This window comes from Orycteropus afer, unplaced genomic scaffold (assembly GCF_000298275.1).
Source record: "Orycteropus afer afer isolate SDZICR_OR568_19922 unplaced genomic scaffold, OryAfe1.0 scaffold00244, whole genome shotgun sequence".
NCBI lineage: Eukaryota > Metazoa > Chordata > Mammalia > Tubulidentata > Orycteropodidae > Orycteropus > Orycteropus afer.
The window spans coordinates 4,086,247-4,100,081 of record NW_006921831.1 but is presented as its reverse complement, the minus strand read 5'-3'; the positions used below and the strand labels follow the sequence as shown (position 1 = coordinate 4,100,081).

The 13,835-nt window shown below is 54.3% G+C and overlaps 1 protein-coding gene and 1 pseudogene across 1 annotated transcript in view; both read left to right on the top strand.

Annotated features, from left to right (window-relative positions):
- Positions 1–3,276: 3,276 nt before the first annotated feature.
- Positions 3,277–3,983, top strand: LOC103204144 (annotated as a pseudogene).
- An 8,602-nt stretch (positions 3,984–12,585) lies between these two features.
- Positions 12,586–13,835, top strand: part of MUC5AC (mucin 5AC, oligomeric mucus/gel-forming) — a 36,128-nt gene continuing 34,878 nt past the window's right edge. Inside the window, exon 1 of the mRNA XM_042782109.1 lies at positions 12,586–12,661. Coding sequence (XP_042638043.1) covers positions 12,586–12,661 — 76 coding nt within the window. The remainder of the gene's footprint in view (positions 12,662–13,835) is intronic.

Genomic DNA, 13,835 nt, shown 5'->3' with positions numbered 1-13,835 from the left:
GGAGAAGGATGTCATGCTTGGTAGGGTGGAGGGTCAACGAAAGAGGGGGAGGTCCTCAATGAGATGGATTGACACGATGGCTGCGATGATGGGCTCAAGTATAGCAGGGATTGTGGGGCTGGCACGGGATCGGGCAGTGTTTCGTTCTGCTGTGCATGGGGTCGTTATGAGTCAGAAACGACTCAAAGGCACTTAACAACAACAACAACAAAGGATAACCCATTCAAGCATTAAGCAGAAGATAGCAGGAGTAGCTATAATAAAATCAGATATAACAGATTTCAGAACAAAGAAAATTACCAGAGCCAGAAAGGAACATATAATGACTAAAGGGTCAATCTACCAAGGAGACATAAACCAAACCAAACTCACTTCTATCGAGTCAGATCTGACTCATAATGACCCCTCCTTGGGTTTCTGAGGTGGTATCACTATGGAAGTAGATGCTCAACATTCCTTCTGAGGAGTGGCTAGTGGGTTTGAAGTGCCAGCCTTCTGGTTAGCAGTCAAATGCCTTAGACACTACGCCACTAGAGCTCCTCCAGGAAGACATGTTGTTGTTGTGGTTATGTGCCGTCGAGTCAGACCAGACTCATGGTGACCCCTCCTTGGGTTTCCGAGGCAGTATCACTATGGAAGTAGATTGCCCCATCTTCCTTCCAAGGAGTAGCTGGTGGGTTTGAGCCACCAGCCTTCTGGTTAGTAGTCAAGTGCCAAGAAGACAGAGCAATTCTAAATATATGTGCACCAAACAACAGAGCTGCAAAACATATGAAACAAAGAAATGATAGAAGTGAAAGAAATACAGAGATTTACAACTATAGCAGGAGATTTCAATACCTTTTATCAGTACTTGATAGGATGACTGGAGAGAAACTCAACAACACCACCATCAGCCAACAGGATCTAATCAATATTCATAGAACATCTACCCAATAACAACAGATATACATTCTTTTCAAGTGTCTACAGAACATATACCAAGATAGACCTTATCCTGGACCATAAAACAAACCTAAACAAATGTAACACAATATAATAATAATAATAATAACCAAACGCTCTGCCATAAGTTGATTCCAACTCATAGCATCTGCCTCTTCTTCCTTCTGTGGAGTGGCTGGTGGGTTTGAACCGTGAAACTTCCAGTCAGCAGCCAAATTAGAAATCAATAAAATCATAAATAACAGGAAAATCTCCAAACATTCGATAACCAAACAGCGCACAGCTAAATAATCCATGGGTCAAAAAGGAGATTAAACAATGCATGGAAGTGAGAGAAGACGGACATGCCCTACACTGAAACCCAAGGCCACAGCCAAAGCAGAGCTCAGAGCCATAAATGGATACATTTTCAAAAAGAGGAGTTTCACATTTAAGAAGAACATCTCAAACCAATAGCTGAAGCTCCCACCTCGAAAGTTTAGAAGAGAAGATCACAACAAACCCAAAGCGAGTGGAAGGCAGTCCATCCTGAAGACAACCGCACAACCAGTGAAACAGCACGGAAAACCAACAGGGAAAAACCTGTGAAGCAGAGAAAAGACTGGTGAAGTGAACGGACTTCTAACGAGACTGGTAACAAACAGCCAGTGTCAGAAATGAAGTAAGGATGTCACTACAGACCCTGCAGACATCAAAGGATAAGAAGAGGCTCTGACAACCAATTCCGGACACATACATCTGGCAACTTAGATGAAATGAACCAATTACTCGAAAAGCAAAAACTGCCGTAATTCACCCTCTACAAATAGGAAATTTTGGTATGTCTATCACTATGAAGGAAATCGATTGAGTCATTCAAACCGCCCCCCATCCAAAAAAGGAATGGGATCCCCAGGCCAGATGGTTGCAGAATGCTATCAAACCTTCAAAAGAGAATTAACACCAATTCCATACAATCTCTTCTAAGAAATAGAAGAAGGAATACTTCTCAATTCATTTTACAAATTCAATGTTGTTGTTGTTGTTGTTGTTGTTTGCCGTCGAGTCGGCCCCGACTCATAGCGACCCCTCCTTGGGTTTCCGAGGCAGTATCACTACGGAAGTAGTATTGCCCAACCTTCCTTCCGAGGAGTGGCTGGTGGGTTTGAACTGCCAGCCGTCTGGTTAGCAGGCAAGTGCCTTAGGCACTATGCTACCAGAGACAGAGACAATACAAAATACCTACAGACTAATATACCTCATGGATGTACACACAAAATTCCTCAACAAGGTATTTGCAAACAGAATTCAGCAATATACAAAGAATATGGTATGTCCAAAAGAGGAAATCACAGCAGATCAAGGACTGATAGCCAGAGTACGTCAAGAATTTTCAAAACTTGCCAATAAGAAAACAAACAACTCAATTTGAAAAATGGTCAAAATTTGGAGCAGACATTCCGACCAAGAAGGCGTCTGCATGGAAAATGGTGAATAAGCATGAAAGCTGTGTTCAGTGATGGTTCATCTTTAACCCTCAGGGAAATTCAGATTGAAACCACCAGATATCACACGTACCCATGAAACCAAACCCAACCCACTGCCACTGAGTTGATTCCAAGTCACAGTGGCCCTACAAGGAGAGTAGAACTGTCAGGTAAGGTTTCCAAGGCTGCAAATCTTTATGGAAGCAGACAGCCTCATCTTTCTGCTGTGGAGCAGCCAGTGGGTTCGAATTGCAGACCTTTTGGGTAGCAGCTCAGTGCTTTAACCACAGCATCACCAGAGCTCCACATTCTGTTGTTGTTAGGTACCATCAAGTCGTCTCCAACTCACAGGGACCCCATGCACAGCAGAACAAAACACCACCTCGTCCCACGCCAGCTCCTCGATCCTTGCTACACTTGAGCTCATCGCCGCAGCTACCATGTCAACAGTGTCAACATTCCTATTAGAATGGCTGAAATAATAATAATAATAATATATATGTATGTATAGGGAGCTCTGGTAGCGTAGTGCCTAAGGCACTGGACTGCTAACCAGAAGGCTGGTGGTTCAAACCCTCTCCTTGGAAGGAAGATGGGGCAATCTACTTCAGTAGTTATACTGCCTTGGAAACCCAAGGAGGGGTCGCTATGAGTCAGGTCCGACTTGATGGCACATAACAACACAACAATTGTTTCAGATGTCAACAAAGTGTGAAGCCTTCAGACTTGTCATGAGTAATGGTGATCATTTCAATTTGTACAAAATCTAATAAAATCCAACAAATGTTCATGAAAAAAACCCAAAAACCTCCTTAGCAAATGGAATTGATGTAACTTCTTCCATCTGATAAAAAGAGCTCTAGGGATGGTGGCCGCTGGGCTCCCGGTGTGGTTGTTCCTGCAGCCGGGGGCCAGGACCTTGCGTGCCTTTTCTACCGCGGTGTCTCGGACCACTCGAACACAGAGATCAAGCTCGCGTACAACAGAAAGCATTAAAATGTACAGAAATGAAAGGCTGATGAGAAGAAAGGCACTGCCTCCTAGGACAGAGAAAATAATTGTTGACTAAGACTGGCCTAGTGTTTACCCTGTTGCAGCATCATTTAAACCCTCTGCAGTACCTCTTCCTGTTCGAATGGGTTATCTAGTAAAGAGGGGAGTGCCCATGGCAAAGGAGGGAAATCTAGAACTTTTAAAGATCCCCAATTTTCTGCATTTGACCCCTGTAGCAATTAAAAAACACTGTGAAGCTCTTAAAGATTTCTGCACTGAGTGGCCAACTGCACTAGACAGTGATGAGAAATGTGAGAAGCATTTTCCAATTGAAATAGACACAGCTGATTATATTTCAGCAGGACCATCTGTTCGAAATCCTAAAGCACAAGTAGTAACATTAAGGGTTAAACTTTCCAGTCTGAATTTAGATGATCATGCAAAGAAGAAACTTATTAAACTTGTAGGAGAGCAATACTGCAAGACCACAGATGTGCTTACTATCAAAACAGATAGGTGCCCTTCAAAGAGACAGAATTATGATTATGCAATGTATCTACTAACAGTTTTATATCATGAATCTTGGAAAACTGAAGAATGGGAAAAATATAAGAATGAAGCAGACATGGAGGAGTATGTTTGGAAAAATAGCTCCTCAGAAAAAAATATCCTGGAAACACTTCTCCAAATTAAAGCTGCTGAGAAAAATACAGAAGTGAATAAAGAAGAGCTCCTTGGTACTGAAGAAACTGAAGATTACAGAAAGTCTGTTACTAGTCTTAAGAATGAGGCGGAAAATGAAAATACCATTTCTCAGTACAAAGAATCAGTCAAGAAGTTATTGAATTTGACATGAAGTAGAAAAATCCGCATGATTTATTAATTCTATCATAGGTATGTAATTGATACCTAATTTGATATAAAATTGAAAATCTTTAAAAAAAAAAGAGCTCTAGGAAAAATCCTTCAGCTTATACTACACTTAATGGTGGAATGGTGAGTGCTGCCCCCTAAGGTTGAAGACAAGACAAGGATGCCTGTTCTCACCACTGCTATTCAGCATTGTACTAGAGGCTGTAGCCAAAGCAATAAGGCAATAAAAACAAATAAAAGCCACAAAGATTGGAAAGGAAGAAACAAATGGTGTTAATTTGCAGGTATCATGATTGTGTTCATGGAAAATCCAAATCAATCTGAAAATTACTGGAACTCTTACTTAAATTTAACAAGGTTGGTGATATAAGGTACATAGTGTCCTATGGATGATGTGATGAACGGCCACAAACTACATGGTTTAACAGGACACATTTACTATCTCAGTGTTCCGGAGGTCAGAATCCAAAGCCATCCTCAATGGATGACTGTCAAGGGGTTGGCAGGGCTGCTTCCTGCTCGAGGTTTCAGGTGGGAATACCTTTCCTTGCCTTTTCTGGCTTCTAGAGGCTGCCTGCTTTCCTTGGCTCACGGCCCCTCCTCCATCTTCAAATCCAGTGGCGTCTTCAGATCTCTCTCTGACTCTGACCCTCCTTCTTACAGGATGTGTGCTTGTATGTGTTTAAATGGGTGTGTGTGAGTGCACATGTGTGAGTATATGTGTGTTTGTGTATGTGTTTAGTGTGTATGGTTTGTGTGTGAGTGTGCGTTTCTGTGTGTGCTTGTATGTGTGCATGTGCATGTGTTTGAGTATGTGTTCATGTATGTCTGTATGTGCATGTGTGTGCACTGTGTGTCCGTGTGTGTGTGCAGACCTTGACTGCTACAGTGCTTCAGCTATAGTTCTTGTGTGTTTGCTTTCAGAGAAAGGAGTGATCACCCCATCCAGATCTGAGCACTGCGGTCATTTCCCTGCACTTCCTTCTGGTATTTTCTGCCCACACATCTATAGACCTGAACCTGTGAGAGGTGTGATGGGTGCTGCTTGTCTCACTCAGGACTGTCTGGCACACGTCTCTTGGTGTTACTTCCCCAGCTGCCAGGGCACCTGGCTGTCACCTCCCTGATCCTCTCTAGGGGACATGGCAATTTCTCTGCCCACCTGTGTGGGCTCAGGGAGGAGTCCACACTGGGGCCATGCTCCCCTCACCCATTCCTCAGATGAGGCCATGGCCCTGACCCCCTGCAGCTTAGAGCTCACAGGTGTGTAGTTGGGTCAGCCGAGGGGAATGGAGGTAAGCAGAGTCCAGGAGCTATGCAGTGCATGGGTCCCTAGCCCCTGATTGGTGGAACAGTGCCAGACCCTGGCCAGCCATGTGACAGGTCCTCTGGGCCTAGTGGCTCTTGCCACCACCAGGCTGGACCTGTCCTAACCTGCCTGAGGTCCATGATTCAGGTGTGTCGGGACAACTGTGGCCCTGCTTACTTGCACCCTCCTCCCATGATATCCTGGTGTGTGTCTGTGCACGCCAGGGGCTGTGTCTGTCACAGGAGAGTCTGGGGTGGTTGGGGCCCCCTTGCCTCAGTCAGACTCGGAGACTTAGCCCTGATATCTTGGGGTCTCTGGCCCTGGCCCAGCCCTGTCTAAGAGCCGATGTGCTGGGTGAACATCCCCGCGGGCTTTGCTGGCTTACTTGTGTTCTGGGGCAAGTGGTGAAGCCCTCGATTACTAACGGAAAGGTTGTTGGTTCAAACCCACCAAGAGGCTGGAGGTCTGCTCTGGAAGGTGATGGCCTTGAAAACCCACAGAGCAACTCTGCTCTGTACACATGGGTCTCCAAGAGTCAGAATCAACCCGATGGTGAGTCGGAAAAAGCAGATATGAGGAGGGGGCTCAGGACGGCAGGGCGTGGGCCCAGCGGCCACCCACAGACAGGAAGTCTCCAAGGCTGCCCGAGAGAGTGGTGGGCACAGAGAGCAGATGCCAGGCAGCCCCACAATAGGGGGAGTTTCATGTGTCCATGGAAGGGTCTGCCCAGGCCACCTCAGGTTACTTGGTGCTTTCTGAAGGTGGGGCAAAAACCTCGTGTACCAGCTACCCAGAGGCACTCGGACCCAACGGCACAAAACCCAAACCCAAAACCCAAACCCATTGCCATCCAGGCGATTCCAACTCATAGTGACCCCCACTGGGTTTCCAAGGCTGTTGATCTTCATGGAAGTAGGTTGCCTCCTCTTCCTCCCTCAGAGCAGCTGGTGGGTTTGAACCGCTGACTTTCTGGTTAGCACCCAAATGTCTCACCCACTGTGCCAACAAAACCAAGATGTCAACAAGACAGCCTGAGACGATCCAGAGCAGCCAGCCTAGACAGACAGACGCATCTGGTACGGATGCCTCTGGAGCTGAGAGGCTGGGGTCATCCCTGGGGGACTCGCTGCCCCCTTCTTTTGGGTAAGGAGCCCAGTCCTTGGGGACGGAGTGTGTACACATCACCACAAGCTCTTTCTCAACCTATGTTTAACCCTGCGCTTGCCCACTGCGGACTCTGGGAGTGTTCTGAAAGCCTGCCTATGCCCAGCTTACTAACGAAGGATTGAACTCTTTCTTGTCTCTTCCCTCGGTGACCAAATTGGCTCTGTGCCCTGCTGACGGTGGGGCTTTGTTCCGAGGTTGATAAGTGCAGCTTCGTATTGCTGAGAACACACTGAGCTGTGCTGGGGGTGGGGGGGCCTCTGACGGATACCCTGTTCCCTCTGAACTGATGGCCCTCCTTCTTCCTGGGACTGGTGGTTCCACCTAGGTCATGATGCCGTCCCTGGGACCTCAGGACTGCAGTGCCCCAAGATCCCAGCCAAAGGACGGGGTCCCAGAGCCAGGGATGCATTCTGCTTGGGGGGATGGAGTTGCAGAGGCCTTGGAGGGTACGGGAGAGTTTTGGGGAAATGAGGCGCAGGCCACAGGACTAGGATGAGTGCCCCCATTGCTGGGAGGCCAGAGCTGCTCAGGGAGCAGCCCCCACACTGCTGAGTGTCACGGACCCCTCGGTGCTGAAGCACGGCTGACCAACAGGCCTGCAGCACCCCCTTGTCCACATTTATTTGAGGTGCTTGTGCTGGACAGGGCACTAGGGCCCAAGTGATCGGAGGGCCCAGTGTGAGCTGCTGGGGAGGCTGACGCTGGGGCAGTTGGGGCACAAGGACCTGACGGGAGAAGCTGTGTCAGACCCAGGGATGAGGGGACCCCCTGCTGCCGAGCACTGACACGCCCGGCCCCATGCACACGGAGGATGACCTCGGCCCTGGGCTGGGGCCTCAGTGCCATGGCCCGGGTCAGGGCTGCCCGTTCAGCCGAGTTCTGGGTCCCAGGAGGAGGACCGTGTACCCAGTGATTCAGAAAACAAACAAGTGTGAAGGCATTCCAATCTGTGCAGCCCTAAAACCAAATTTACTCTCTGCTCCGAGCGATGCCCTGCTCTGTGGCTGCATGAGCGGCCAGCCCCACCCATGGCCATCGCGGCTCCCGGACCCCCAGAGTGACAAGGAGAGGGTTCCCGCCTTCCTCTTATCACGGAAGTCCCTGGCGCTGAGCTGCGAGGGCCTGCCCTTTCTGTCAACACAGCCCGTTCCAGTAAGCACGGCATCTGAACCTCGGCCAGTGGGGCCACTTCCTTTCCACCAGCTTGGAGGACCTGTTGTCATCTGACCACTCAGTTTTTCCCAGAAAGCCTAGAGTGGCAGGAATTACCCCACTGAAACGCCCCCTAATTACAGCATCAGCAGCTCCCCGCCCCCAGCTCAGGTGCTCTGGGTGGTCTGAGGCCTTGCTGGGCAAGCCTGGAGCCCCAGCGCCCACACCAGACTCAAAGGTGCACCGGAATGGCCAGAAAGGAAACAGGGCTGGGGCACAGTTGTGTGTCCTTGGTCAGAGCTGACCCAGGGCAGAACGAGTCCTAGCTCTCCCCCAGCTGTGTGGCCCCAGGCCAGTGGTCACCCTCTCTGTGCCCCTTCTGTGAGCTGGGAAGATGCAGCATCTCCCACAGGGAGCTGGTGCTCGAGGACCAACGGAGCTGAGTTCATGCAGCTGTGCTGGGTCCTGGGGGGCTCAGTGTTGGCTCTGCCACTGCTTTCGTGGGGTCTGGCCACCCCACCCTCCCTGCAAGACTTTGGGGGGTTGCTTGGCCTCCCAGGTACTCATCTGCTTACGGGCTGATGACACGCCTTTGTCAGCCCTATGGATTTTGCACATCTTACCATGTTTGTAGCCAGGACATGTCTCATGTCCCCTGTGGTTTCTTCCTCTCTCTGGCCATAAAATAAACACACTTTCTGACCAAGGGCAGGGTCCAAGAAGTGTTAGTGCACCGGGCTGTTAACAAATGGTGGGGGGCTCAAGTTCACTTGGAGGCACTGCAGAAGGAAGGCCTGGCAATCTCCTGGAAGATCAGCCGCGAGAGCCCTGTGGGGTGCGGATCTGTGCTGGCACGTGGGAGGGCCCTTGAGTCAGGGTTGGCTTGGCGGCCACAGCAAGTCCTGACCGACGGCAGCTGACAGTCAGACCCGCCTGTCTCCATAGCCCGTGCAGAGGCAGAGCCTCTGGCAGCATTGGAACATGGCCGTCCGGGGAAGGGTCACATGGTGGCAGGCAGGCACTGTGTCCGGAGGGCGGGAGGTGCAGGGCCCAGGGTGGCTTGGAGCTGATGGACATGCAGTCCCCGTGGACGTGTCAAGTCTCTGATCATGAATCACTGAGAGCTTGTCCTTGAGAGCTTGTTTGCGGGCTCCGTGTCTCTTCAAGGTAGGGGCTGGGCTGGGTGCCCTGGGCCTCCTGGGGGTCCTCATCTTCTCTGTGCCCCTGCCCTGCAGGCCCTTGAGGGTGCTCAGTGTGGGGCCTTTGGTCCCACTGGTTGGCCCTGGCTGGGGTGTCTTAGGCAGGCTGGACGGCACTGTGTCCACCTTCTTGCCCGCCCCCCCAGGGACACGCCATCCCTGGAACCCTGAGGGCACAGCATGAGGACTTTACACGAGGCTCCTAGCTCCCCAACTCTCCCCTCTCAAGCCTGCCCTGAGGGAGGCGGAGGGCTGAGGAGAGTCTGGCCCGAGAATCACCAGGAGAGTCCGGCCCGCCTGGATGCCGCCGGCCAGAACTGGGCTGAGCCTGACGGGCCTGCAGGTCACCGGATCTGGAGCCTCAGGGTGTGCTCAGACACTGGACTGGAGTGACAGGTCTGGGGCAGCCCAGCCCGGGGGACAGTGTTGAAACCAGCGGTCCCCCCCTCACCTCGGCGGTAAACAGCTGGGCTGGGCTGGGCTGGGCTGAGGTCAAGGTCAGCCTAGGGTGGGGCCTGGGTCAGCCTGGGGTAGGGTGGGGGCTTAGCTTGCAGCCCACAGCCCCTGACTCCCTCCCTGCCAGGCATGTGAGGAGCTGGAGGGGAGAAGTAGGGTTGGACACTCCCCAGTGCAAGGAGACCCCAAGTCGTGCTGGGCTGGGCCACGTGCACAGCGATTGGAGAAGGGGCACCATTACCAGCGGCCCTACCAGCAAGGACTGACGTCCCCAGAGGAGGGCTAGATAGAGGCAACAAGGTGGAGCCTTCAGTGGAGGCCAGGCCCACCTGACTGACCGTCCCTCAACCTCAAGGCCTGTTCCTGGCCGGATCCAGGCCAGCCTTGGTCAGTCTTCTCTGAGCGGCCTCAGGACAATCAACCTTGACAAACAGGGGGTCCCTGACCTGAGTCAGGCCTGTGGGGTGGAGGTGGGGTGTGACATCGGGGACTTAGCCTCAGCCGCCACCTGCCCTGGTGCTCTGCTCACTCCTCTTCACATGTCTATGCCTGGGGGAGAGCCCACGGGACGTGCTCCCACCGTCTCTGAATGAGGCCCTGTCTTGTTCCAGGCTTGTGAGCCTGGATGCTGACCAGATTGGGAGGAGGTTCAGTGGCTGGCCACCACTGAGATGTGTGGCCTCAGGACAAAGGAGGGCAGCCAGGGCTCTGGGCCACTGCCTGGGGGAGGCTGCTCTCCTGCATGAGGCGTCCGCACAGCGCATCTTCATAGGTCGGGTCAGCAAGCTTCTCCTTGCCCACTTTCAGGTGGGAGACTAAGGCTGCGGCAACAATGGCTTGTCCCAAGCCACACAGCTGCCTCACCTGGCCTCAGATGCTGCCCCTGCCCCCACGGGAGGGTGGGCCCTGCCGGCTGGGAGTCACCCCTGTCGCCTCTGCGTTTGGAGGATGTGCCATTCCCAGCAGGCCCTCCCTCGGGACCACCAGCCCCACAGCCCAGGCACTTGCCAAGGCCTCTGTCACCAACCCAGTCAAGTCCACAAGGGGCATCTGAAAGTGGGGGACAGGGACTCTGGGCCTCAGCCCGGCCTGAGGGCTGGGAAGTCCCCGGGAAGGGCTGGATTTGCAGATGGGGACTGACTGCAGGCCCCTCCCATGGGAACCCCTAGGAATATGGGCTGGAGGGAGTCCTCAGGGTGAGTGGGCCTTGCTGGAACTAGGGGAGAGTTCTCAGGGCTAAGGCAGAAGGGACGTTCTAGGCCCTGCATCCTGGGTCCCCAGCACCCTCACTGGCCCTGGGATGCACAGGGGGCCATTAGCATGGCTCAGAAACAAGGCTGAGCTGTGCCTGTAACCAGGGCATTCTGGAAAGTTGCGGAAGCCCTGCCTAGAGCATCGGCCTCCTCCCTCTCCCCAGGCTTCCATCAGACCTGCCTGCCTGGCTCTGCAGTGTCCGGTGGCCAAGGGGCCCAAGAGCCTCAAATGTTAGTGGGCACTGGGCCTGGGCCTTGGCCAGTGCCTGGACCTCCACTGGGCTGTGGGGTTGGTGGTCCCAGGGGAGGGGCTGCTGAGATGTTAATGGGCATCTGGCCTGCACCGGATTTTTACAGACCGGGTGGTCGGCCTGTGGGCTCATGTTGGGGGTTCAGGTGTCCCAGTCGGGGCCTGGGAGGACCCCCAGGGACCCTGCAGCATCCCATGGAAGGTGGGCTGAAGAGGGTGTTGTCGGCTGCCTGGAGTGGCCCCACTGCCCATAACTTGGCCCCCAGCTCCAACTTGCAGGGTGTGCTCCCAGGAGGGGCCAGCCGTCACTCAGAGCCTGACCCCTGCTGATCACAGCGGACACAGCTGGACCAAGGGCTGTCCGAGTCCTTCTCTCCCCCCACACCACTGATCCAAACATCCTCCCACCTTCTGTCACCCGTCCCTCAGGACCCACCAGAGCCCTTGGCTGGCTGGAGAGGCCACTGTTCACTTGCTGGCTTGGGTGGGACCTGGACACCAGAGGCCTGGTGTCTAGCCCATGGCTGGGCAGGGTGCCCCAGCACTTCAGTCTGAAAGTCTGATGCCCCCACTCTTGTGTTCGCTCACACTCCTGTGACCACTCATTCACTCATTCACTCACTCACTCCTTTGCTCACTGATCCTCCTTGTTGTCCTGACTGGATCCTTCCATGTGTGAGGGGCAGCTCAGGAGACAGAGACTAAATGGCCTGAGAGAGCCCAGAGCTCCCCTCCTGCAGGACCTGCAGGGAAGGGTGACCCCACCCTGGTGAGGCCTCCTAGTCAAGCCCAGCCTCTGTCCTGGAACAGACAGCAGAGTCCAGACCCAGTGTCCCTGGCTGCCCAGATGTGGAGCCCCCTGCCCACCCCCCCTCACCTACGGCCGACAGTCCATCACACCGTGGCACCCTCTCCCCAAAGCTCCACTGGGCAGGGGCTCTCTGGGTAGTGCTGAGGCGGCCCGGCCCTGTGGGCACTCGGGACTCCCAACTCACAGCCACAGGGACGAGTGGTCCACTGGGCTGCACAGGGAGGAGGGGACCTGTGGCTTGGGCTGTGCCTCTGGCCTGCAGACTACAGCCACCCGGGGACTGGGGGTCTCACAGCGTCTCCAGGCCTGGGATGGAGGTCAGGCCTCGAGAGTGGCCCAGCAAAGTCCAGGGTGGGGCCCTGGGAGGAGGGTGCCTTTGGGCCAGGACTTTGGGGGCCCTTGGCAAACCAGGTCCCACCCCAGTAGCCCCGCCCATCCCCTGCCTGCTGCAGTGAGCACCTACTGTTTACCTGGGCGAGGGGGAGTCTCAGGCCACGCCCCACCCACCCACGTGGGGTGCTGGGCTGAGCCAGCCCTGGGGCTACAAAAGGTTCCTGCAGGCTTCATCCCCTCCTCACAGCCGTCCCCGGGGACTCTTCCACCCACCCACGTGGGGTGCTGGGCTGAGCCAGCCCTGGGGCTACAAAAGGTTCCTGCAGGCTTCATCCCCTCCTCACAGCCGTCCCCGGGGACTCTTCCGTCACCCACACCATGGCTGTCGGCCGGAGGAGGAGGCTGGCCCCGCTCTGGGCCCTGGCTCTTGCCTTGGCCTGTGCCCAGCACACAGGTACGGTTCATGCTGTCAGTCTTACCCAGGTTGGTCCCCAAGTCCCGGGGTGGCCCTGACCCAGGTGGGCCTCACACTGAGTGGGGGCAACCCCATGAGGGGTTCCGCAGCCCCAGCCTCTCATGGGTTGAGCGGAGTCTGGGGGGCTGTGGGGCCCAGGGGGGCTGCAGGAGCTCTGTGGCAGGAAGACAGAGGCCAGGTGTCCCAAGCACCCTGCCTAATGTCTAAGCCGCAGTGCCTGGCCTGACCTTCCAGTGGTGATGTCTCCCTGAGTCCCCTCCAGTGGTGGCTCTGGCCAGCAGGGTCCAGTGGTCACAGGGCTCACTGCTGCTCCCAGCCCAGCCCGACAGGCTGGTCAGAGCAAGTGCTCAGCCCCAGGGCCCACCTGCCCCTTGGGTGCCCTTCCCAGGCATTCCCCCCACCAGCTCACTCTCTGCCTGGGCCTCCACAGTGTCTCCTGGTGGGCCCTAGCCTCAGTGGAGGGTGTGATGTGGGGCCCATGGGGAGCTCATGCTATGAGGGTAACAGGGTCTCACCAGCCCCCGTGGCCCCCAGGACACCATGGCAGGCCTCATGTCCCTGGGGTCCTGGCAACCAGGGCAGGCACCAACTACTTGGCATGGTGAGAACCTTAGCTTCCACCCGGACAGCTTACACTGTGGGCTTGAGCTCCGCAGGACCAGAGCTGGGGACCTCTCCTTCTCCTCAAATCTGGGCTGCTCCACTCCTATGGCCTGGACGTCTCAGAGCAGCCCTGGATTGACGGTTGGAGAGGGTGGTCGGCAGAGTCAAGCTCATGGTGCAGATCAGCCATGCCACCTGGAAGGCGAGTTCGGCTGTGTGGCTGGCCCAGCTCCCAAGTGTCTCTGGAAGCTCTCCAAAGGGTCTCCATCCTTGGCTGACCCATGTGTCTGCCCCTGTAGGGCCATCTTGTGTTAGGAGAGGTAAAGAGCATTCCAATAGGGACAGAACAGGAGAGGGTAGAGCTGCTCTGAGCACCCCCACTCCTATCTCCCCAGAGCCCCAGAACTGACCACCTTCCAACAAGTTGCAACAATGTAAGGCCATCTGTACATCTCCCCAGGACCCAGTACATGAGAGAGCCCCAATGTGGATGGATGGATGGATGGATGTACGGATGGATGGGTGGGTGGGTGGATGGGTAGATGGATGG